Genomic DNA, 25,360 nt, shown 5'->3' on the forward strand with positions numbered 1-25,360 from the left:
TTTAACTACAAACAAACACACATATAATTACATATACATGGATGCACACAAATGCATATTTAAATATGCTAAGCCCACCCTCCGTCCAGGAGGTCCTGTAGGACCTGGCTCTCCAGAGGCTCCTGGTGGTCCCTGCACAGAACAGAAAAAGACATTAAAGTTAAAACAGAAACACATTTCCACCTAGTTCCAGAAAAGTAATGATGAACAAGCAAACCTACTATATATTACAGAGAATAATGACTTCTGCTAGGTATTCAAGAGCTACCAGTGTTCAAAATGTGCAGTAAGTGGAAAAAAATCACTGTTTACAGCTTTGCCAGGTTCTCCATTGTCTCCTTTAGGTCCTGGTCCACCATCTGCTCCCTAAATATAGAAGAAATGGCAATATAATATGTATAGAAAAACAATCCATTAATGACAAATGACTGGTAACAATACAATAATAATAACAATAATAATAACAACAATACTCACATTGACACCAGCTTCTCCAGGGGCTCCTGAATCTCCAGGGAAACCAATAGGGCCCTATGGGCAACAGTGAGTTACAGACTATCATATACTGTACATGGTGATGCATTAACAGGCAGACTGACTTAACCACGGCAAGAAAAAAGCACTGATCCAGAGAGACAAAGACTCACAAGGTTGCCTTTGGATCCGTCCTCCCCTGGTATTCCTCTGGGTCCTGTAGGCCCAGCTGCGCCAGGAGGGCCAGAGTCACCCTTCTCGCCCACATCGCCTTTAGCACCCTGAGACACCAGCATATGAAATAACGATCAATGAAATGGCGATGAGAGACAGCGAAGAAAGGACAAAACTGAGCGAGACAGGAAGGAGATAAGGAGAGATGGAAATGAATAGAACATGACTCACAGCAATGCCAAGCTCTCCAGCTGACCCAGGGTCTCCAGCTTCTCCATCTTCACCCTGGTAGAGAATTACATTTCAGTAAGATAAAAACACACCACACGACACACACACCCCGTTCTACTGTGCACATGCACTAGCTGTGCAGCTGTTAATGGGAAATGCTGACCTTCTCTCCAACAAGTCCAGGCTGACCAACACCACCAGGCATTCCTGCTGGACCCTGTAGCAAGAGGAGAGAGAAAAGCTTGAACTAAAATATCACAAAATAAAGGCAAGTTTGAAATATTAATTTAATTTTTGAAAATCATGTTCTTGGTGCAGTATTTTCTTTTTCCTGTTTTGTTTGCCAGCAGTTCTGTTCACTGAAAACTGGAACAGAATTATAACAACACAAGCAAAATTTTGTCAGGCTTGCTATCTGTCAGTAGGTGCTTTTTCCCTTCTATCAGTTTGTTTGCTCGTTTGTTAGTGCATGAGCATGTGTGTTAGTGTGCATGCATGTATGTCAGTGAGTTTGTCTTGAGTCTTCAGTAGAGTGCACCAGCATTGGAGCTGAGTACAGCCATGCACTACTACTGAGCTTCTGCTGCCAGCTGCTTCCCTCACATGCCACCTCCCACTCCATTTGAGTCTTTTCCACTATTCCCTTTATCAATCCATTTATGAATCCCACCATCTCTGCACTACTGTATTTTCATGCTTCCTGTGATGAAGCACTAGCATGGCTCACACACTGTTCACTGCTGAATAATTGACCGGTTGGTGAAGCTGTGGAGAGGTGGCCATTACTAGAGGTAAATATAACTGCCTCTCAGGGATGATAGTCTAATACTTCTTAATGATTCATAGAGTGGTAAATATAACTCTCTCCGAGGGATTATATCCTAATACTATTTAATAATTCAAATTTCAAAAGCAGTGGAGGGTCTGTGGCAATGAGTGTTCAAACGAAGAGACTATATATGAAGAGATGAGTGGCTGTAAAATATGAAGTATCTGTGGTGTGCAAGGATACTGAGATGTAAATTGAAAGTGTTCTTGATTCCAAAGCACATATATCATCATGTTTTCTTCATGAGTCCCAGAGACATGCAACTACCATCATTTGAAAATATCAGAACTCCAATAGTGTATTTTCCAATTTGCATTTGTGAAAGATTTTGGAACACATTTAATAAACAAAAAATAAATTTGCATGACATTTCCATAAATTATGTTAAAATGCAAGGAAATCAGACCAAAATCTGACAGAAAGAAAGTATGAAAATGTATTCAAACATTATAATTAGATAATGCTGTTCATGCTAGCATTACCAAATTAAATGGTTTGTGCGGGTGCATCTATTGTTTCAACAAATTTACCACAGATTTACAGAAATAAATAAAAAAGTCATGCTGCACTCTACCTCTCCCCCAATGGGCCCCTGAGGGCCTCGTGGGCCATGTTGTCCTGGAGGCCCCTGTGGAGAGAAAAATTAAATGTTTTCATTACTATCCCACTGCAGACAATAAGGATATACTGGATCAATAAAACACACAGAGATATACAAAGTGAGTGTAAGCTAGGGGCTGGTTGGTGCCTTTTAAATTAAATAAGAGTTAGAAGTCAGCCCATGGTGGATTGCTTATGCAATGGCCCCAGTATCTATGATCATTATCGTAGTGACATGATGAAGACGTCCAGACAGGTCATTACCCTCAATATGACACAGGCTCTGAATCCCCTCCAACGCCTCTCTTATTCTCTCTTATTAATAACAAACCTCTAGCCTGTGATGTGCAAGACCATATTCTATCAGCCACAGTGACGGCATGTGATTTGACTTTTCTGTGCAGCTCAAGAGAGTGCCAAGCAATTAATCCTTACTGTGCTCGCCTTCAGTTTCAGTTGAGTAGATGTTGAGCTGTGCTCTGAATCACTCTGAAGTCTTGGAGGGAGCCTTGTGTTGTAAAGACACTGAGACAGAAAGACAGACAATCTGCCCAGAGAGAGGCTGTGTGAGACTAGAGGAAACACATATCCTTCTGGCGTAGAGATACTTCAGCATTAGAGGGGAGAATTCTGTGATCCGCAACGCTCACACATGAATGAAACTTCCCCACTGACTCCTCAGCATCTCTGCTCTCCTCTCTTTCACACTCTCTTTTGTTTTTTGGTTCCATTCTGATGCATTCCCTCCCTAATCTGGCTGTGGAGAAGAGGGGCTATAGAGAATCTTGTTGAGCGTGTGTTCATGGCTGACAGCGCTGTGAGATGACTGTCACAAAGGAGGATGCTCATTAGACAGCCAAGGCTGAGGCTAATCTGATTAGCAGCTGTCACACTGTCTTCCTGCTCACAATCAGTGCCCCGCCTCTTCCCTCCACTCCATTGCTCTGCTGCCTCCTTTCTGTCACTCTCTCTTTTTTCTTTTTTTATCTTTTTCTTCCTTTTACATGCAGGACCACCTCTTCATTCTCTGGCTCGTCTTTCTTGCACATGAAGTTATGGTCTATTTCATCATTCATGCTCAGCCTTGAAGAGCCACCACGCATTAAAAAGATATCTTGGGGATGTTATAGCTTTTTTCTTTTTGCCATTATTATTTTGGATATCATTTAACAGAGACAGAAAGATAGTGCCAACAGACATGCAGTAGAGATATGGGAAACAGAATTAGCAGAGCAGTTGACTGGAGAGTGTGTGTGTTTTAGCCTAAGGTTGTATTTTGTCATAGCCAGCATAATGACACAGTATATGTTACATGCCACAGTAATATGGCTGACTAGTTTGCATAAAGTTAACTGCTAAGGACAGTCACTTAGCAGAGCTAATGTGGGATGTTCATTGCTTTGTCAAGAGTCCATTACAATGGAATGAGCTCTAGGCTCATATACTGTAGTCTGGGAGCAGAGTAGCTACATTTCTTGTTTTAAATGAGTTGATCTTAATTTTTGTCCAGCAGTCTCACAAAGCAGACTGAACCTCAGTCAAGACCTCTGCCAGTTAATGATTATCTGCAGAGAAAAAGGGTAGCAGAATCAGCACAGCTGGTGCTAACAAACTAAATAGGTGGCACTAATTCAATTTTAAAGAGCTGCGGTGGGTTGTGACTGTTTCAGTTATAGTTCATAGACTGCTGATACCCTTAACCTTTACAAACCTGTACTTTTTGTAATTATCTAGTCATTTCTATTCTGCACCTCTATTTAGTTCACTAACACTTTTGTTTAGACTATTAAAAAATAAAATTTCCTCTCCTTAAGAAACAATATTTAACATTCCTTTATAACAGTATTTATCTCATATGAAGGCAGTATGACGTATTCTGTGATATAATGGGTGACTATGCACATAATCATACCTATAGTAACACACTTCTGCACACCTTCTCATTTTTCTAAAATAAAATTAATGGTTGTTGTCTGCTTTTTGGTTATAGCTATCACATGCAGTAAAGCATCAATCATACTTGCACCTTGTAAGAGTATTAATAACACACCCACACCAGAATTACCAGTAGATTCCTGGTTCTAACAAGAAATTTCAATACCACCTGTATGACACGATTTAGTGCCCTCAGACTAAAGGCAGAGTTTCCCAAACATAAACAGACACATAAATCGGCAGTATTTGCAGGTGTTCTGCATTACACCCTGAACATTCCTAGTAAAAAATTGATCCATAAAACTACATTTGATACTGGGGAGAAAATGGAGTACACAATCAATCAAGAAAAGTCAAGTCGATATTTAATACAAGACAATACAAGACAAAACCAAGACAAGTGAAAGTCATAATAATCATAAACTATATTTCAAGCTATCGGAAAGTGGTGTTGAGAGCAGACTTGAGATTGACGCTGGACCACAGCAGTAGACTTGAATGGTGTATGTGCTGAGAATGCTTGAGCTGTACTCACCATTGAGCCAACGTGCCCATTGTCTCCTTTCTCCCCTGATGGGCCTGGCATTCCCTACAAAAGCAAATATGGTGATGTACATTACATAGGAAAAGACACATGGGAAGAGATATAAACTAAAGTATAAATGTGAAATCAAAGATGAGCCAAAGGAGATGCAGTCAGTTTTGGAAATTATGGTATTTTTTTTACCTGGAGTCCAGAGGGACCAGATGTCCCCTTGTGGCCTCTCTGTCCTTCATCTCCTTTTGGTCCGTTCATGCCCTGCTGCCCACGAGGTCCTGGTTCACCATCTGAACCCTAAAATATACTCAGACAGGTCAGTGCTGGGAGGATACACACCCTAAACTGACTTGTTATTACAATGATATGTTTTCATAACTTACATGCGGTCCTGGCTGGCCCACAGGTCCTTGGCTTCCAACAGGCCCTGGAGGTCCCTATAAAGCAGAGTGGCAGTTTAAAATTAATTCAATGTAAAAAAAAAAAAAAAGAAACCATCTGCTTGTTCCGCCGGAGGATGCATTGTCCGGGCAAACAGTTATTGCAAGGAATTGCCCCAAACCAATTCAAAGCCAATTTGTCCTCTACCTCCTGTGATGCAAGGGGATGATGTGATGTCAGGACTATTTACATAAAATTCATACTCACAGCTTCTCCTTTGTCTCCTTTGCTCCCCTTCTGGCCTGGTCCCCCTGTCTCTCCCTATGGACACAAATGCACACATGTGAACAAACACATAAACAATTAAGTCAAAAAAATCTGCAAGAACCTTACAGCAGTGCTTTGGTACAATGTAACTACCTTGTCTCCGTCCTCTCCTGGAGGCCCAGGAGGTCCCGCAATCCCTGGCAGCCCTACAGGTCCCAGTTCCCCGTCATGCCCAGCCGGTCCCACAGGACCCTTCTCTCCCTGGAGAACAGATGGGAAAAACGTGCACATCCAGCAAATGCTATAATACTTATTATCCTCATATCGCAGTGTGACATATTGATTAATATTTCACACCAGGAAGAAAACTTGCACCCAAGAAAGCAGGCTTCATGTTTTCTCCCCCTCTCTTCTGCTTTCTGTCTCATAATGACACATTCCAAAGCAAGAGCACATGTTGTTTATTACCCAATGGTGGGAAGTGATGGTACAGTATGTGTTCATGGACATTGTTGCCTGAGAAACAAAATTAGCAATGTTCCAAATCTTACTGGCTCGCCTTTCTCTCCCATCGGCCCAGCAGGACCCACACTGCCAGGCCGTCCTGGCTGGCCAATAGCACCAGCCGGCCCAGCAGGGCCCCTCTCTCCAGTGGCACCCTGGAAATGAAGGGAGGTAGAGATGTGAGGTGAGTACGTTGTGTGGTTTACTCTATGATTTAATGTGATGGTCACGATCACTGATCACCATGGAAACAGCCTCCTGCTTCACATATCCTAGTATTCTATATAACATAGAAGCTGAACATACTGTTGAGCGGGACATGGGATAGTAAGCAATTTAATAAAATTAGACTTACAATAGCTCCTGCAACACCAGGTAGGCCCTCTCCTCCCTTCAGACCTGCAGGACCCTGGAGAGGCAATGATACCACATTTATTTACCAGAAGATCATTACAGTGGTTTACAGTTACTCTGGTTCAGTTGTGACAAAGCTGCACATTTCAAGAGAATCTGATGTTGACAGTGAATTAAAGAGAGGACGTGAGATGTGTGGACTTTTGCGTTACCATTGCACCAGGGGTCCCTCTGCTCCCTCTAAAGCCTTGGAGTCCAGCAGGGCCACTTTTCCCTGAGGCTCCTGACGGACCTGGGTCTCCCTGGAAACCACACATACACTCATATGTGATTAGATATAAGGCAAGTAGCCAGCAGACAGCAGGCCCTTATGCAGTCATAAATCACACCAACCAGAAAGTCACACCAAGAAGGAACATTTATCTTTTATGAGCCATAATGCACTCAACACTGCGAGGTTTCCTCTGTTATTTATTAGCAAATTAGAGGATAGGATGAGACCCAGGAGATAAGATATTCAGGCACTGCTGAGAGTCCTTGGGCTTTATCTAATACAACAGTAATAAGGTGATGCTGGTAAGTGATTATGTTCCAGAAATTATGATGAAAACCACTCACCTTGGCACCCTCCTTTCCGGCACTTCCTGGTAAACCTTGCTCACCCGGCGGTCCTGGTGAACCTGGATGGCCTCTGTCTCCAGTGGGCCCTGTCTCACCAGATTTGCCCTGAAAACAACCAAGTTACACAACACATATCACAAAACAATTATTACAAAAAATTTTAAACAAACAGCTTTGTGCTTAACAATCAACTAAAACCATTAGGTTATCTCTTACCTGTGGTCCAACAACGCCTGTGGGGCCGGGGGGTCCATTCTTGCCTTGGAAACCCTGAAGAATAAGACAAGTAAGTCAGATGTTAAGAGTGAAACAGTGTCAGAGGGATGATAGATCCTGTTATATGAAGACTTAGTATACTGTTGGCCTCTCAGTTATGCAGAAGTGTTCTTCATGTTGACTCTCAACAGTTATTGCTGCATGCTATACAACAAATATGTAGCTTTATTGGCATTAATGGTGACTCACTGCTTCCCCTCTCTGGCCTGGATGACCTGGTAATCCATCTTTTCCTGGTGGACCCTGAAAGGGAAGTATTTTCTTATATTATCATAATCATCCATGATTCAACATGACCAGAGGAGAACATAAAATTTAAGATAATGTAAAAAAGGTATAACTTTAAATCACACAAGACAATACAGTACATCTTAAACCACTCACATTAGGCCCTCTGGGTCCTGGTTCGCCATGTCTTCCCTGTGGTCCTTGGGGACCCTACAAAATCAAAATACAGATTGTCAAAACACTGTCTTAAAGACCAGAGTAAATTTTCTGGTGCTTGTCCTACAATGATTTACGAGACTATATATGCGATGCAACTTTGTTTTTTTTATGCTTTACATTAATGGTCTTATTTAGGCGCTGTATGTAAAGAATTATCCAAGATTTAAAATACCTGTTCTCCGAGGGATCCTTGAGGGCCATCTTGTCCAGAAGAACCCTAGCAAGGGGAGAGGCAGAAGACAAATAAATAAAAACACAGTTTCTGTACAAAAACAACAGCCACTCAAACATTTTTCTCCCCGCCAACAAATCTTTAGCTTTCCCAAGATGGTCTTTGAGGGTGAGAGTGTAAACTGAAGCATCCCCTGCCAGACAGTAGCGTCTCACTGCACCAGATGGCCTGTCATCTAGAAGTGAACAGCAACAACCAGTTCCAACTCGGTCGGCGCAATCATCCATACTTTATGAGACAGCCAGGTGTGTGTTTATGTGAATGGAACTGCATGCGCATATGTCTTTGTTTATATAAGTGTGTGTGTGTGTGTGTGTGTGTGTGTGTGTGTGTGTGTGTGTGTGTGTGTGTATGTGTGTATGTGTCAGTCTAAGCTCACCTTTTCTCCAGACTTTCCAGTGGGCCCATTTGCTCCTCTTCCCCCCCGAGCTCCCTATTGGAAAGCAAACAACAGTCTGATTAGCACATGCATAACTCATCTGGAGGTGGAAGATAAATGTCTGGTGATGTGAAAACACTGCAGCGATGTATGCCACCCACAAGTTGTGCTAAACTGATGGTATCTAATTAGAGCGAATACAGGTTTATACATTCAGAAAAAGACATTGTGTATGGGCATTATCACCTATAGCTGTACTCACATTAGGACCTCTTTGGCCTCCAGGCCCTGCCTGACCAGCTGGACCCTGCATTGTAGAGGTTAACAATCATTTATTGTTATTTTACAGTAGTTCCTACACAGAAAAGTTTCTTTATTTTGAAGCAATCAGAATGTCAACATAGTCCTCACCCTTCGTCCTTTTTCTCCTGAGACCCCGGCCATACCAGGGAAGCCAAGTGATCCCTGGAGACACACGTAGAGGTTAATCAGCCTCAGCCTTCAATTAATCACACATCACCCCCAAAGGCTCATTAACGTATAATTAACTACTGTATCAAATTAAAGCAAATCTAATCCATGAGCCCAACACAGCCTTAAATACACCATTCATCAACATGTAATGAATTGATGTCACTAATGAACTATTAATAAAATAGCCTTTTTTTAATAAGTCATTTGTCATCCTTTATTTTTAATCAGACAGGAAACAGTCCAGTCAAAGACACACATCTTGCTGGTTAAAGCTCTGATAAAGGAACCAGAGGACACATTAACTGATCATAATAGCTCATCAATGCTAAATCACCTTAGGACCTTGTCTTCCTGGGTATCCTGGCAATCCAGGCACACCAAGTTTACCCTGCAGAGAGAAACCAGAGGAATATTAAGAAGTGCATGAAAACCCTTTAATTAAGATTTTTATGACATACCGCTGACTATGCATGTACCAATACAGCAGGATATCTCTAAATTAATTTATAGTGATGACAGAAAGATTAAATGCTCAAACATGCATACTGATTCAGTGGCAGTTTTGCCTTTGGAGGTGGCTGTAACCAGATCTAACAAATGTAAGGGCATTAAAATCCATATGTTCAGTATTTCAGTGATTCTCAAGCACTCATTTTATAAGAAAGTTTTGTCACAACTGAAAACTGAGCTAAAGAAATGTAGCTGTTCTACCTAATATTATAATGGCTGTAGCAGCATAATGCAGGTTTAGATAAGAGTTTCTGGCAGCCTATTTGATCTCCCTATCCTCCTCTTTTGTGCCTTAACCTTGTCTTGTAATGCAAATGTAATCTTTTAAAAGTATACCTTCTCGCCAGCTATCCCAGGAGTTCCTATATCACCCAGGGGTCCTGCTTGGCCCTTTAGCCCCTCTGGTCCATCCTCTCCACGAGACCCAGGACTTCCATTATCGCCCTAAAGTCAAGAATGAGAGCAGAAAGAAAGTGACAATTTTATCTCCACTCTGGTAGAGAATAACTGATGAAAAATGAAACTGAGGCTTGTGATTTGTGGCCGCTCTTACCCTGTCTCCCTTGATGCCCATGTCACCTTTGAACCCAGGGAAGCCATCTTCTCCCTATGATGCATTGAGGAGAGACGATGTCTAATGAAAGATCTTAGATGATAGATGGCATCATTACATTGGAATTTGTCAAGTGTCCTTCCAGTCACAATCCACAGATTGACAACAGGCAACAAAATAAATCTGTTTTACTCACCTTTTCACCTTTGCTCCCCTTTAGACCCCTAACTCCATCCGCTCCCTGAAAAACACATTAAAAACATTTAATTTAAGAGATTTAGCCCATACCTGATCTTAAAACACTGAAATGATTTATAAGTGTATATAGATTTTCTCTTGACCTAACATTGCTTTCTTATTGAGCAGTTATTGACGTTACATTCATTTCATACTAATGGTTTCCAGCGTGGTCAGGCTTCCACTAAGGTATTTTGAGCTCATCTACCAGACAAAATACCAGATGTGACAAAAACAAACGTCAATCAGAATGTCATTTCATGACAACTTTACCTTTATTCCTCAATTTTAGAAAGAGTCAAAATGGACTGCTCCACACCTACACACACAGCTCTGCTTTATCTGACATCTGTCAAATGTTTCTCACTCTGTTGTTAGCTGTCCCCTTGAGAACAGAGGTGCTTTCTCTTCACCTGTCACCAGTCAGTCAGAGACTCAAACAGCTTGTCCGTCACAGGTAGACATATGAGCAGAATGAAATGTGTGTGAGGGAATAAACATCTCAGTGGACATTACACCTGAGATCATGATGTATTTGTCTCACCTTGACTCCACGGGTCCCCGGGTACCCAACAGGTCCCTGAGCACCTGGTACACCCTGGAAAAAACAAAGGGGCAATAGTATTCTTCAGTTTTAGCAAGCAGCAGCCAACAAAAATGCATTTCCCTGACCAGATATAAAAAAAGCACTGCACTCAGGCACTGCCCTATTCTTTATTGTCCATAAGTGTTTTTAAACTGAAAAAGTGGATGATGCTGATGAGCGGATGCTGACTCTAATGAGCTAATGCTCTTGCACAATAAAGATGATGACATCGCTGGAACACAGTAATTATAATGATGAGCGTGAGCATTATTGTAACTTAATGCGAGTGAGTGCACAGTTACAATAGATTGCAAGAAACAGCATGATTTTGCACTTTTATTATCTTGCTATGACACTACAGTAGACAAGCCTCAGATACGCAGTTACCCACTTGGATGCCTTTCTCTCCCGCGGGGCCTTCTCTTCCTGGGTGACCCTGAAAGAGGAAAAGAGAAATCAGATTGACTGTTGCAAATACATCATCATTGTATCAGTCTTTGATGGAAATTCCTGAATGCAACCAACCAATGAAAAAGAGAAAACACCAGCGGCACTGAGAGTAAAGCGCCATAAAAATATCATTGTGTGTCACAAAGCTTTGCAGAACAATAGAAGGAGCATTAAGTGAAACTCATTCAAATGTGTCTGACTGCAATCTAAAATGAATTCTAGTAGATGAGAAAATGCTCACTGTAAGAAGACTGGTCTTCATTCTTTTTTAAATGTCACATGGCTTAGAGTCATTTCTAGAAATTACTCCTGTGTCCCCCTATTGGCAGACTACAGAAAGTGTACGTTGGTATATATTATTCTTTTGGCTCCTTTAGATTAACTAAATTCTGTGTGAATAATCTAAGCACAATGTATATCTAGGTCTAGCCCTCTTTTGATGATTATTGAGTTGTAATGTTTTGTATAAACTAGGTCTTTGCCTCATTTTTCATTCACATTCAGTGGTCTTGTCAACTGACAATCAAGTTGACTGATGAAGTAGGAGTACACTCTCTATTATACAGTTTGTACATGGACAGACACTTGATGTGCAAAGGTTTGCATGGAAATGTGCATACTCATGCATGTATTTATGTACTTGTTTGTCTCTGTTTACTTACGGAAGGGCCATCAATGCCTGGTAGTCCCTGCATCCCTTGTTTCCCTTGGGGACCCTGTGTAGGACAAAAAAGATGTATCAATACTGGACATGAGCTTCAGATATGATGGAGCACCTTAACTTGTGCCAGAGACCACATTTCCCACTTTTCTGCTCCTATACCATACATATTGTATTTATGACTAAGTCCACTTTTTATTTCTTTTATCAGTCTAGCCTCATGATGTACACTAGCCGAGGCTGTCCCTAGTGTCTGTTATGCCTGTGTGTGTTTCTTGTGTATTGATTTCCTGTCTAGCCCTGTCTTGTCTGAACGGGAGCCAGAAGTGGTTGGGTCATACTCTCCAGCTAAACCGGCCTCCCCTGGGTATTTGATGACAGGGGTCACAAGGTCACAGCTTTAATTCTGAAATTAAGTGAGAGACATGCTACCTACCTTCTCTCCTGGCACTCCAATGGGACCCTGAGGACCAGGCAAGCCCTGGACCAGAACAAAGCATCAATCAGGTTAAGTGTCACAAGACTAGGAGAAGGCTGGGAGTTTAGGTCTTGCACAAGTCTGTGTGTATGTGTGCAAATGGCGATGTGTGTATGTAAGAGTTGTGAACAGTATGTGTGAATGTTCCTGTGTGAGCTGGGGGGTTGGATGGATTGTTGACATGCTAGGAAATTGAAAATATGATTAAATCTTCTTTACATGACTGTAATGTCTGATGCCATTTTGAAATTAAATTTTGTTGCCGTTGGTTGTAAACCTTGTAGGCCTAAAAACAACAGCCTTGTATTCTGAATATATTTTAGTAAAATGCATTTGAATTGTGAAAAGGTTTTATATGCCCAACAGGCTATAGAATTTCTAAACCTATAGAATAGTATAAATATAAAAATAATCAGTTACAGAATGATGTATACCACAAAATAAGAGAGCAAATGTGTTCACGTATATTTTAAGCTTGTCTATATGACTTAAATACTTTTATAGGATGTGTAATAAATGGATTAAACTCTCATAGTGACAGGACAGTCAGTGTTTTGTGCTGTTACAGTACCTGCACTCCTGGATTTCCCTGTTGGCCTGGGGGTCCTATCTCTCCAGCTGGACCCTGACAACAAGAAACACTGGTAGTTACACACTCCGCCTCCACATGAACTTTGCTATAAGCTCATCATCATATGACTGGTTAACAGGTTTATTCACCATGCTAAGCCCCTACAGCTGATGTTTCTGTAGCTGAGATCACATTCACAAAACCCACACACTACTTTTCAGTATTTATATACATTATAGTATATACATATAGTACATAGTCAGTGGTATAATGGTAGTTATGGCGAATATATAATGTGTTTATGAAGGTAGCAGAACTGACCAGGTTGCCCTTTGGCCCTTGTGCTCCATCAGTTCCACCAATACCCTGAAAAATGCACATATTCAAAATGTCAGAAAATAATGGATGACATGTCAAAGATTGATTGAAAAGAGAGACACGCTTAAATAGCTTCCTTCTTTATCCTTAACAGCATATTGATAATTCGATGAACTAGGAGTCCTTTCATAAAGTTGAAAGGACTGAATAGCTCTAATTCTGCAACCAGGCAATATTAACTTACCTGTTGGCCTGGTGGGCCAGGTGGCCCCCGTGGCCCAACAAGACCCCGAGCACCCTGGAGACAAATAAAAGATAGAGACAGAGTGAGTGTGGAATACTAAATCAGAAATCAGAACGAGGAGAGAGAGAGAAAAAAAGGAAGAGACAGATAATATATTTTAGTGTGTGTGGTTTTGTATGTGGTAGCCACGGAGACTGCACTAGCCTGTGTTTGCGTGAGTGTGTTTGTGTGCTCTGTTTTTGTCAGCCTCCCTCTTTGTAGGCTGGCCAAGCCACCTGTTCCAAAGCCACATCTGTGATCTCCTGGGAAGTGATTGATATGGAAATATAATCATTCAGGCCAGGATTTTATCTCTTCCCTCTTCGACACTCTCTCTTTCCTCTCTCCATCTCTCTTATCTCTTTCACTACCAAGTGAATTTCTGTCTCGTGTTTGTCTTTCGTTGTCTCACTTTTCCCATCACGCTCTGTCTTTCTCACTCAAAACAGCCAACTACTCTCCTTTCCTGTATCTTTGTAGTTTAACACAGCTTTCCTAACATGTCTTATGGCACTCTATTTCTTCCTACACTGTGTGATCCATTTGGAGGGACAGAACCCCACTGAGCCTCAACCTCACCTACTGGGAGAAAGATGGAGTGTGAGTCATAACCAATCAACCAGTGTTTACTGGAAGAAGAAAAAAAGAAAAACGTCTTCAACGGTGCTCTTAAGATCTTTGTGGACTCCATTATCCAAAGTTACTTCACACCTATCTCTATGACAGGTTTTGAATATACTGGCATACTATGCTATTGTTTATATTTATGATCAAGCTGCACACCTTTTTCCAGTGACCTCTTAATGCTAGGCTGAACACTGTGGCAGTATTGCTTTTTTATGCTTTGACTGTCCCAGTTTTTTATAGTTGTTGTATATTGTGCAGTGTTTCTTTCTTATGCCTTTATTAGACAGCACAGCTGAAGATGCACAGGGGAGAAAGAGAGAGGATGACATGCAGCAATTGCAAGTTAGAATCAAACCAAAACTTAGTGCATGGGGTGTGTGCTCTACCACGTGAGCTACAAGACAACCCTTTGTGCAGTGTTTGTACATGTACAGTATGAGCAATAGATTTTGTACTTGTGTGAGTTCTTCTGTAAGATACTGGCTTAAATCCATTCAAATCCCACAATTCCCTCAGGGTTTGTTGTGGAAATTTCTTTGATTCTGCCTTAAGAAAAATGTTTTTGTATTAGCATATCTCTGAGAACCTTAAGCAAAAGATTTAAGTACTTTCAATGTAGAAAACCACAGAACATTATTTGAACGTGTGCCTTATAAGGGAGCAATATTCTTCCAGATGTGGTAACTCACAGATTCGCCTGGTTGCCCTCTTGGCCCCAAAGGTCCATCAGGTCCCTATAATAACAGAGATGGAAACAGATTTAACAAGGAAAACTCATGCACCTCTATAAGTTATCCTCAGGCATGGATACATTTATATCCCCAGAGACATAATCTGCGAAAATAGTTCATTAAAGAAATTCACTGCCTGACAGATAAGGCTCAACTATCTTTGAGCAAAGACTAATAGACCGCTCTCCAAACTTCACCCGCCCGCCTGCATGGATTGATACTATCTCGACAGAGCTTCTATCTTTTATATTTTCAATTCAATGTCAGGGATGCACTGCATTAATCTTATGTCTTTTGCAAACCTTGATACTCAGGCATAGCAGCATAGCAGAATTAAAAAAAATCAGGACTTCATCACTTTATTCAAGTAAAGTCTGCTTTGATATGTAGTGCTTCACCATTTAAATAGTTAATAGAATTAATTCATTGGTCTTAAATGATTTTCTATTTTAACCTTTCATGGAAAAAAATGAATGAATGAAGCACTCCTGCAGGATGTGTTTTCCATTGCAAGTAAAGTAGGAATATTTTTCAAGTACTGTGCACTCACCTTTTCTCCCGGCTCTCCAACAGGCCCATGAGGACCAGGCTTTCCTCTGTCGCCCTACAAGATAAAAGCATTAACCACAAGCCTCAAGATATTTAGGACAGTTCCGTTTATGGCAGAGCAGCATCGAGCAGATGTTTTTTAGTGTACACTGTCATCACAGAAATCACAACAATAATCATGATCATAATATGCAAATAAACATCTGCTAGATGATGTGTGACGTGTTGATGCGTTAGTGTCTGAATAACTGAATGAATACAGTGACAACGTTAAGTTACCAAATTTAACTCACTCTGTGTCCCTTGTCTCCTGGGAGACCTGGCAGGCCGTCAAAACCCCTGTCACCCTGAGAAGTAATAAAGAAGCAAGTGCATTAAACCCTGAAACACACACACATATGGTAATGTGTAAACATTAGCAGAATTGTACTGAAAGTCTCCCCTGGCAGAGCCTCCCATCTGCTCTGAGTATGTGCTGGGGAGAAGGAGCTTTCAGATTAGCTGTAGGTCTGCTAAAATGCTGCTTTGACTGATAAAGACTCTGCTGTTCTGTCAGACCCAGCATCAAGGGAGCCTGATTTATTTACTAAGCTCTTCCTGCAGCTGTTAGGTATTGAGTTGCCTCGTTGTCAATACATATAATAAGCTGCGGGCTGCTGGATACCTAAAGCCTTACACTTGCAAGTGGAGATTTGTTATCATACAAGACTTTGCTGCCTAAACATGTGTGATATTGTGCTCATGAAAACATGAAACTTAATAAATGAAAACTCCACACCAAACATCTGTAATATAGTCTTAACAATTGACAATATCATGCAACTATTATCTATGTGTATAAATGCAGTAAGGACATACATAGTTTGCTGGAACAAAAAGGTTCTGGGTGCAGCTGAATAAATTGAGATTATCACAGCTGCAATATATTGTAGTGATATCTCAAAGGGCGTACCTTGGGGCCTGTTTCTCCTGGAATTCCACGACCTCCGTCCGTTCCTGCACGCCCCTACGAGATATACAATCCAGTTAAAATAGGTTTTGCTTACAGTACATCAAGCACAGTATGCTTTTAACACAACATGCAAACACAGAGGTTTTCAGTGTGGAGAGCTGCAATATTCAAGTTATCTCACCCTCTTTCCTGGCTTTCCATTAATTCCCTGAGGGCCTGGCAACCCATGTGGTCCCTATAAAAGAAAGGAAGATAGCAAGACAAATGGAAAAAATGTGCAAAAAGAGTGAAACAAAATGAACAGTGTGATAAGAAAAAATGGTAAAAAAAATAATAGTCTTACAGGTGGGCCATCGTCTCCCCTGTTACCTCTGAGCCCAGTGGGACCTGGAAGACCCTGCAAAATAAAACCAAGAATTCAATAAAGCATGGCATGAAGCACAGGAGCATTCCAATCCTTTCTTCTGTCTTCTATTCTGAAATCTACTACCAAACAAACAAAATATAAATAAGCTAAGAACAAATCATCTTCTAAATCTGTTCATTTTTGCAACCCTGCAGTAATTTCACAATCAGACATTTGAACATAATGAGTATGCATACTAATTAGGTTAGGATGGGAAGGAGAGAGTAGAGTGTGTGTCTTGTCAAACAGAACGTGAAGTTGAGGTAAAAGGTTGTAGCCCTTGCAGTTTGATGTAATTTTGGTCAAGGTCAGAGAGATGCCTTACCAGTGGACCTGGTCGCCCTGTAAGACCCAGTGGACCTGGAGGTCCCTTCAGTGACAGCTGAAATAAAAACACAACAGAGTTGTTTATGAAGAGTGCACAAAGGTCCTTTTGAAATGTCAACAGTCACTGATTACTGATACTTATGATATAGTATGATGACATTCTATGAAGTGTACCTTGGTCTGTTGAAGTATAGCCTGTGCCTGAGCCTCCTGAGAAGACACCACTGGTCCCTTCTGGGAATCCCCTCCATACTGGAACTGGAGGCATTGAAAAGGAGGAATCAATCCCCACTACAGGATTCCCCAAATGTAAATGAAGTTCAATCACACAGCCCCCCCTTGTGGTCATGTCACCACTCCACACTGCGAAAAGGTGTGCCCTGTGTGTGTGTGTGTGCGTGTGTGTAGGTGTGTGTGTGTGTGGGTGTGTGTGTGTGTGGGTGTGCTTGTGTGAGCGTGGAAGTGTTGTGGGAGCCTGGAAGTGTTCTTTAAGGTCTTACTGGTAGCATCAACAGGGTTCCTGGAGGACCTGGAATCCCATCAACCCCAGCAATACCTGGACGTCCTGGGGGACCCTGGGAAGAGAGGATGGGGAAAGGAATAAGTGGCTACTGTGTGTATGATGTGTGTGCGTGCATATGTGTGACAGAGAGAAAGAGAGAGAGAGTCCAGCCCTGCAATCTAATCACTGTAAAAACAACCTTTGCTCTTTTTCCACAGGGCATGTCACAAGCCTTATCTTCTGTTTACACCTTGTAAACATCCATTTTAACAAGTAATTTAGTGTAGCATTGAATAATAAATATAATATTCATCAGATTACTGTTAATTTTCTGTTAAGTTATCTAATAAGAATTTAAATTGGTAACCTACATTCCTCCAGTAGTGACTGAATTAAACGGTTACATATTTTTTATTAATCAATGTACCTAGGGGCGCAAGCGAAGCAACAGTTTTAATTTAATTTTACCCTGAACGTGCAATAAAACAATGAAGTTGTTGTCAAAAAGCTGTCAAAGTCAGTACGCGCATATTATGCTGATGATTTTCTACCTGTATTGAATGTCTGCAAAAAATTCCCATAAGTATTACATAAAGCCTTAAAGACACAAGCTAATTCATATGTGTCAATCACAGTCGGACAGACTTCAGTGAGTTAAACAGTCTCATGCCGCAGCATGAACAAACTCTGTGTCTTAGAGTCTTTCACATACAATACATGGTTTCAAGACCTGCAGGCTAATGTTGTTTTTAAATTAAACCATATCAAAGGGGTAAAATGTATTTTGATAAATCAATTGTGCATATTTTTAATAATAGGTTACAATTGACGTATGGACATATTATTACATTTACACTAGACCAATAATCCTATAAATGAATGTTCTATCTATACTGTCAACACACAGTACATATAATACAAAAAGCAGTATAGTTCTGTGTTTTAATTTTTCATTTCATTTTTCAGTAAAACCTAAAGGTGATTCACATTCATGATTTTATTCAAGAGATTATGTGTAGATTTATAGCATTAGTTCATCATTTCCTCAGTTGTTGATATCAGTGATATCCACCATTGCTCTACCTCTTCAGATTTGTGAGCTGTACCTTAAATAAACATAGTGTGGGATGACTGAAGCTGATGTACTTGTAAGCAGAGATCTAAGCCATAAACATGAAAATGATCATCAACCATCAACAACTAGGGAATGACAGAGCATCTGTCAGTGTGTGTGTGAGTGTGTTCCATTGCGATGAATCATGAACAAATACACTTACTGGAGCGATCACACACACATACACACACAAAAGAAAATCAGGTCAAACATGTGTGAGTCAACATCTCCCCGAAGTCCAGCAGGTTCAGGACTAAACCAGGACATTGTGATCCCATGGACATGTTTCAGTGTGAGGTCACAGTTGAACCCACAGCTCTGTCCCATAGGTGAAGGGGTCAAACTGCGGTCAAACTAACCCAATTGGTCCAGGTATAGGGCTAAGCCACACTTACCAAGTCACCAGGATCTCCCCTGGGTCCTGGAGGGCCTGTTGGTCCAGCTGGGCCAGTGAGCCCCTATAAAGGAAACATTAACAAACATTTAATGTTTCCTATTGCTTAGTTTTCAACAAAATGAGAACAATTCAGCCCATAATCTAAACCTCCAAATGCTTGACAATACTCTTTTTATTTCTTTATGTAGTTTCAAAACAAAATCGATTTACTTTTAGAGGTCACTTCATGAATGGTGTATTTTTGGGTGTTCAACCCTGTAAACTCTGTTTTCTACCTCCTTTTTCCACCACCGTTGTATCCTGATAACTACAATCCAAAACAATTACCACCCGGACAGTTCCCGCTTATATTACATTGTGCCACATCCTAGACACTAGCAACACAGTAAATAGGCTTACCTCTGGCCCTGGTGGACCTGGGGGTCCTTCCACTAATGTACCCTAAAAACAAGTACAGACAGAATGAGATGTACATTAGGAGAGCATTAACGCATTTCCTTTCTCATAACAAAAGCTACTAGACTATTCATTGAATGCCTCTTGCAGCTCACCGGTTCAATAATAGCTGGCTCTCCCTTCTGGCCTTTCTCTGCTCTGAGGCTAGCCTGAGGAGGAGAAACAGAGGGATAGATGAGAGTTGTTGGAAATCACTTCACGCAGGCAACTGAAGATGTGACCACTCATTTAATGTATGAGTTCACTCAGAGATTTACCTCTCCATTCCACGTCCCAGCTCTTTCCCGCTCTGCAAACTCAAAGCTATCCTCATAAATTTCATACTCTTCATACTCTGACTGTGTGTCATTCTTGTAGTCTTCATATTCAAGAATCTATTAAGGAATGGAAAGCCCCATTAGTGACAGGTATAGTGGAAATAATGTTTCTGTCCTGAGGTGAACACATTATTTGTATTTGCATTTAACCTACCTCATATTCAGTAACATTGGGGCCCACTGTTACCGAGGAAACTGAGAGATCATCATAGAGGTCTTTGTAAAGGTCATCTGCATACTCCTCCACCACTGGCTTCGTCACTGGCTTGCCCCCCTGCAGGCCAACACACATTTAAATGAGTCATAGCAAAGATGAACTAGTGGACATTGACCTCTTCTCATTAGCACCCAGTGCTGGCAATTAAATACACATTTTTTAATGTACAATATGAATGTTAGCATAACAGGTGGATTTTATGGGAAAGTGTTGGTTATTCAGGATACAGGATGACAGGTGTGCAAGTTAATTACAATGCTGGAATGTAATTAGCTGATGGACTACATCAGATATGTGTGGCAGCATGGCAGAGACTGCAACAGCTACAGAAACAGCATGAGCATGAAAAATTAGTTTACTTGGCAAATTAGAAAATAAAGAGACATACAGAAACATTCCTTGTTTGTTGCTGCGGGAAGTAAAAAATGTTTTGATTAAGAAAAAAGATAAACAGTTGTTGTGGCATATTCATAGCAGTATGACTTAAATGATTTAGATTGCATCTGAGCACCTTTTGTTGGTTAATGTATAAGAAGACCATGAATTTCATGTTTTCTGAACATATTGTATGTATGCAAACACACAGGCAAAAAATCTTATTTAAGAATTTTCTCCATGTTTTTTGGTAGGGATTTAGAAGAGGTGATGATTAGGATGGTGCTGGTTAGTGGTGGTGGTGGTGGTAAGCAACGGGAGAGAGAAGAGGTGTTCTCTATGGTTAGGAGGTATTAGGGGAGTGACTGGTTAGAACTGCAAACGGCAGGAGGGGGTTGGGAGAGCATCTACAGGTAAACTTGTCTACCTCCTCAGTAACCTTTGATTCACTAGGCCCCACAGTGGGGGCCTCAGTTGTAGAATCAGGTTCATGTGTGGGCATCTCCATGAAGGTCTTGTCGAAGGCTTCAGTAGGGATGGCAGTTTCTAGGGTGCTCTTAATTTCTGCCACCTCTGTGGGCTGAAAAGGTTCTTGGGATAGATACTCAGGCAGTGTTGTGGACACCCCGAGGAAGCCATCCTCAAGAGCCTCCTCTTCATGTTTTTTCTTTCTGGAACCCTTCTTGCCCTTGCCTTTGCGTTTGCCTTTTCCTTTAGAGCCCTTGTCCCTCTTCTTTTTGTTCTTTTTGCCTTTCCTGTCCTTTTTGGAGTTCTCCTTTGGTTCACTTGGCTGGTCACTTTGCATCAAGGCATCAGACACAAGTTGGGAGTGCTTTTTTCAAAAAAAGGGAACGCAAGATGAGGGTACAGAGGATGGAGAAAAAACAAACACTGTTGTAAATGAAAATACAATAAATGAAATAGCCTTCAACAGAAAAGTAAAGTGGTGCATACAGGTTCTGTGACACCCTTATAGTCTCAGATACCTACTGTGATTCACACTGAAGTGGTAAAAACCTAAAGCAAACATGAAATGAGTAGGAACAAACAAATATAGAGTTGTTTACTCTTAGTTAAAGCAGAAGTCATATTTGCTTGTGTGGTCAGGGGTCACCCTGTCTATCTATCCTACAGAGGTGCTAATTATCTGGGAAGTGAGCAAATATAAGTTGTGTCGTTCTCCAGAGTGACCGTTGCATGCAAGTGATATGAACAGGCTTTGCTGGAAAATGCGGCTGAAGGCCCAGTCTGTGAAAGACATCAGACATGATTTAGATCCACTTGTAAACAAGGTCAGTGTGTAAGGGAGAAATTATGGGAAGTAGGTCAGTGGTGTGACAGATGTTGACATATTTTGGATTCAAACTTCATTGCTCAGCTGTAGTTCTGTGAAATCCAGCTGAATGAAATGACCTCACACTAAAATTAATGATAGCCATCTTTGGAGCATATTCAGTGACCACATTTGCATTCAGACACGAATACATGCATATGTCTATGCACGTGACATACACATAAAAAACTGACATATAAATAAAATAAACACGTATAAGTTCAGTTAAAATGTTGTATTTCTTTCCAGCCACACACACACACTCTCACATCTCTCTGCCTCTATTCCTCTGGCTGCCTCCTTCCTCCTTATCTCTTATCTTTCACACACCAAAGAAATATACAGTAATTCATATCCGTGATTGATTCAAGTTTTTATGCATGCCTTGAGGAGAGGAAGGAGTTATTATATCATGTTTGAGTTATCTGCTGCTGGCTGGCTGTGTGTGTGTGTGTGTGTGTGTGTGTGTGTGTGTGTGTGTGTATTCGTCAGGTTCATTGCAGAACCTGACGAACACCTTAACCTTAAGAATGATCCACTGTTGGCTAAATTTTAAAGAAAACAGTTCTCCTCTGACTGATTGCCTATTTTGTCTTAATATCTCAAGTTTCTGCAAAAACACCCACATACACACTGTACTCAGACCTTTTCTTGGCTGAGGCTGTTGTCTGCTTATAAATCATATAAGTCTTAGGGACACAGAGATCTATTGATAGGCATGCCTGTGTTTTTATCTAGGTTGGCTGTGGAGCAAGGGTTGCAATCATACTGTAGCAGCCAGCAGGACCTGATAATGTTCAAGGAATTGTGTAAAATAACATGAAACTAAATAAAACTATTAAATAAGAATGAATGAAGATATCCCAGCCTTTATGTTTGAATAAAAATACAAGTGATAACCTAAAACTATACTTCATCATATCAACTCTTGAAGAACTAAACAAAGATATGTGTTGTGTTTTTCCAGTAGGTATTGCCTCCTGTTGGTGGCAGTACTGACCTCCTGCAGCTCCAGGGCTTGGATTTTGTAGGGCAGAGTAGAATCACAGTCTGGTATGTAGTTTACACAGTAGCTGGCAGCAGCCTGGGGGTCTTCCAGAATCAGTAGTTGCTGAATATCTCCCTGAAATAAACCACAAAGCAGATAGAAAGACAGTGTCATGTTATAAATCTAGACATAGAGGGGAAGCAGAATTATCTCACTGGAGCACTGACATACATATATAGCAGTTGCTACCGGACAGTGAAGAGATATTTCAAGAACCTGAAGACTGAACTTGTATTAATACACCACAGACACTATGAAAACAACAACACCAGCTCAATGCCTAGATGTACAGCAAAGTGTACAGTAATACAGCAGCAAACTGTCACTGGTGGTACAATTGCTACTGACTATTGCTTCACAGTGTTCCCATAACTCCAGGCGAGGCCCGATTGTGTACACCAAGCAGTCAAATAGTTCTGTCTCACCCCTATGTCAGGACCTTTCACTTTTTATCCCGCCCTGGAGGTGTAGCCAGTGTGTATACACAAACATCCACAAAGACAGCACTGCTGGATCCTGCAGCACTAAGCCCAGAGTCTCTGTCGGCTTAAATGGCCTTCCACTCTACATCACTCTTGTCTTCTGTCTACATTATATTATTACATAATGCTTTGTAGTGCTGAAATGACTAGTCAATTAATACTCACTTAACATAGTAAAGAACACGTTTTTCAATTATAAAGTAAAATACAAAACACAATGGTTTACACATGCTTTTCTTTGTTACATATGATTCCAAAATAAATATTAGTCAGACGACAACAATTTTAGCTAAAATCATTTTCAATTTTGATGGGCATGGGACCTCAGCCATGGCCTCTCTGTTGTGGAGTTTAGTTAATAGGTTCATTGGTGAAATTGGCCATAGGTGTGAATGTGAGTGTAAATGTCTCTATGTGCCCTGTGATGAGCTAGTGATTTGTCCAGGGTGTACCCCGCCTCTCGCCCAATGTCAAAAGGGATAGGCTTCAGCCCCCTGTGACCCTGATGAGGATAAGAGGTATAGATAATGGATGGATGGATGGATTTGTCATCTTTATTGTTGACACATCAGAAGGTAATATAAACAGAAAGCAGTTAGCCCGACAGCACAGTGTTTGACAAGGTTTATATTACACTAGTGGTACAAATGTAACTGACAGCCCATTGCAAACATATCGCTTAGTGAAACGTTATCCAGGGACAGTTGGGCAGACAATTGTGATAAATCAAGTTAGATTAGGTGCTTGATGTTGTGGTAATTATAGTCCCATTCATCATTTCTGCTTATCTTTATCAGGATTGCGGGGGGGCTATGGTCAATCCCAGCTGACATTGGACAAGACGTGAAGTATACAGAGACAAACAGCCATTCACACCTATGGGCACCTATGGGTATGGAGCACCCGGAGAAAACGCACACAAACACAGGGAGAACATGCAAACTACTCACAGAAAGGTACTTTCTTTCTCAAATGGCTGGCTTGTACCCAGAGTGTTCTTGCTGGCAGGCAACAGTGCTAACCACGGCACCACCATGCCACCCAGCTTCAGACAAAACTCATTGCTTCTCTGTTAGCTCATATATCTTCTAATCGTGTCTTATTACCAGATCACCATATACAAAATTGTACAGCTAGAAAAAGACAACAATGGATGCTTTAATACATCAAACAAAGATGAAAGCACATGTGTTTACACTTATCAGTATTTTTTTCCTGTTTTGGCTAAAATCCAGTGTCAAGAAAAGGAAAGTATCGCGTTCTCAGGTGAGTGAGAGAGAAAAGGCCAGATAGAAAGGAACCAGGGAGTTAATTTAATCTAATCCAATCCAATCTCAATTTGAGATCAAAGGCAAGTTTATTCCTAAAGTGTTGCCCAAAATCATGTATGGTCTGCCATTCTCCATTTAGGATGGGGTGAGGACAGCTGAAAAACAACTCAGCTGAATCCACAAATTTCGGATGGCTCGCAAATATCCTGCATGAGGTCACACATGGCTCTGTTGGCAAAGGTTCATTAGTGTTTCAGAGAGTGACCTCTTTGTTTTCCCTGCTGTCTGCAATGAAGTGTGTGGTGCCAGCTAGCTGAGAGTCATAGTGCTTCACCAAATCATAACTAACTTGACTGCATATGAGGTGCAGCACACTCATTTGCAAAGCCTTAATCAGATCTGAATCCCCCAAAAATAACTTGCATTCTTGTGTGAGTCACAAACCCTGTGTGGGTGAAGGAGCAACTGAAAGTTTATAACACACATGCTCACTGTAATGAAACAGCATTTTGATGCTCCTTGTTTGCTTAAAGTGCAACATTCACGAATAACTAAAAACATCTGACCACCATCAGACATAAGCCATTAAGAAGGCAAAATATGACTTAAACAGACCTTGACCGATTTAATGTGCCTCTCCTGTTTGTGTGGTAAATCAATGGGGTTGCTTAGCATTTGAATAAAGCTGCTCTTTAATGATATGCTTGACAGGTCGTGGTTTCAACATGCCTATAAAAGCGAGCCAAAAACATTTCTTATTTCCAGCACTATTCGAGACAAAAAGGATCCGAATTTCCTAACAAATAAACGCTGGGTTGGATTTTATCTAAGCAGTCAGCGTGTTGGAGGCACATACACAGGGCACCCAGCGGCCAGGAAAGAACCCGACCAGA

At 41.1% G+C, this 25,360-nt stretch overlaps 1 protein-coding gene across 2 annotated transcripts in view; it reads right to left on the bottom strand.

The window, feature by feature from the left end:
• Nucleotides 1-25,360, bottom strand: part of col5a3a (collagen, type V, alpha 3a) — a 43,225-nt gene that overhangs the window by 5,013 nt on the left and 12,852 nt on the right. The window contains exons 5-54 of one of the 2 annotated variants that reach the window (XM_019277816.2): nt 22,667-22,789; nt 20,761-21,165; nt 19,896-20,015; nt 19,682-19,798; nt 19,520-19,573; nt 19,368-19,409; nt 18,967-19,029; nt 17,456-17,530; nt 17,130-17,213; nt 16,954-17,010; nt 16,566-16,619; nt 16,404-16,457; nt 16,223-16,276; nt 15,564-15,617; nt 15,272-15,325; nt 14,680-14,724; nt 13,325-13,378; nt 13,084-13,128; nt 12,763-12,816; nt 12,150-12,194; nt 11,715-11,768; nt 10,994-11,038; nt 10,561-10,614; nt 9,976-10,020; nt 9,780-9,833; nt 9,563-9,670; nt 9,051-9,104; nt 8,654-8,707; nt 8,505-8,549; nt 8,243-8,296; nt 7,804-7,848; nt 7,569-7,622; nt 7,374-7,427; nt 7,125-7,178; nt 6,906-7,013; nt 6,500-6,589; nt 6,289-6,342; nt 5,981-6,088; nt 5,583-5,690; nt 5,430-5,483; nt 5,165-5,218; nt 4,971-5,078; nt 4,779-4,832; nt 2,283-2,336; nt 1,043-1,096; nt 880-933; nt 648-755; nt 478-531; nt 313-366; nt 79-132 (exon numbers count right to left, since the gene is read on the bottom strand). In XM_019277816.2, coding sequence (XP_019133361.1) covers nt 79-132; nt 313-366; nt 478-531; nt 648-755; nt 880-933; nt 1,043-1,096; nt 2,283-2,336; nt 4,779-4,832; nt 4,971-5,078; nt 5,165-5,218; nt 5,430-5,483; nt 5,583-5,690; nt 5,981-6,088; nt 6,289-6,342; nt 6,500-6,589; nt 6,906-7,013; nt 7,125-7,178; nt 7,374-7,427; nt 7,569-7,622; nt 7,804-7,848; nt 8,243-8,296; nt 8,505-8,549; nt 8,654-8,707; nt 9,051-9,104; nt 9,563-9,670; nt 9,780-9,833; nt 9,976-10,020; nt 10,561-10,614; nt 10,994-11,038; nt 11,715-11,768; nt 12,150-12,194; nt 12,763-12,816; nt 13,084-13,128; nt 13,325-13,378; nt 14,680-14,724; nt 15,272-15,325; nt 15,564-15,617; nt 16,223-16,276; nt 16,404-16,457; nt 16,566-16,619; nt 16,954-17,010; nt 17,130-17,213; nt 17,456-17,530; nt 18,967-19,029; nt 19,368-19,409; nt 19,520-19,573; nt 19,682-19,798; nt 19,896-20,015; nt 20,761-21,165; nt 22,667-22,789 — 3,597 coding nt within the window. The remainder of the gene's footprint in view (nt 1-78; nt 133-312; nt 367-477; nt 532-647; nt 756-879; nt 934-1,042; nt 1,097-2,282; nt 2,337-4,778; nt 4,833-4,970; nt 5,079-5,164; nt 5,219-5,429; nt 5,484-5,582; nt 5,691-5,980; nt 6,089-6,288; nt 6,343-6,499; nt 6,590-6,905; nt 7,014-7,124; nt 7,179-7,373; nt 7,428-7,568; nt 7,623-7,803; nt 7,849-8,242; nt 8,297-8,504; nt 8,550-8,653; nt 8,708-9,050; nt 9,105-9,562; nt 9,671-9,779; nt 9,834-9,975; nt 10,021-10,560; nt 10,615-10,993; nt 11,039-11,714; nt 11,769-12,149; nt 12,195-12,762; nt 12,817-13,083; nt 13,129-13,324; nt 13,379-14,679; nt 14,725-15,271; nt 15,326-15,563; nt 15,618-16,222; nt 16,277-16,403; nt 16,458-16,565; nt 16,620-16,953; nt 17,011-17,129; nt 17,214-17,455; nt 17,531-18,966; nt 19,030-19,367; nt 19,410-19,519; nt 19,574-19,681; nt 19,799-19,895; nt 20,016-20,760; nt 21,166-22,666; nt 22,790-25,360) is intronic. The other variant, XM_027285535.1, reaches the window with a different exon arrangement.

This window comes from Larimichthys crocea, chromosome XII, assembly GCF_000972845.2.
Source record: "Larimichthys crocea isolate SSNF chromosome XII, L_crocea_2.0, whole genome shotgun sequence".
In the NCBI taxonomy this organism is placed as follows: domain Eukaryota; kingdom Metazoa; phylum Chordata; class Actinopteri; family Sciaenidae; genus Larimichthys; species Larimichthys crocea.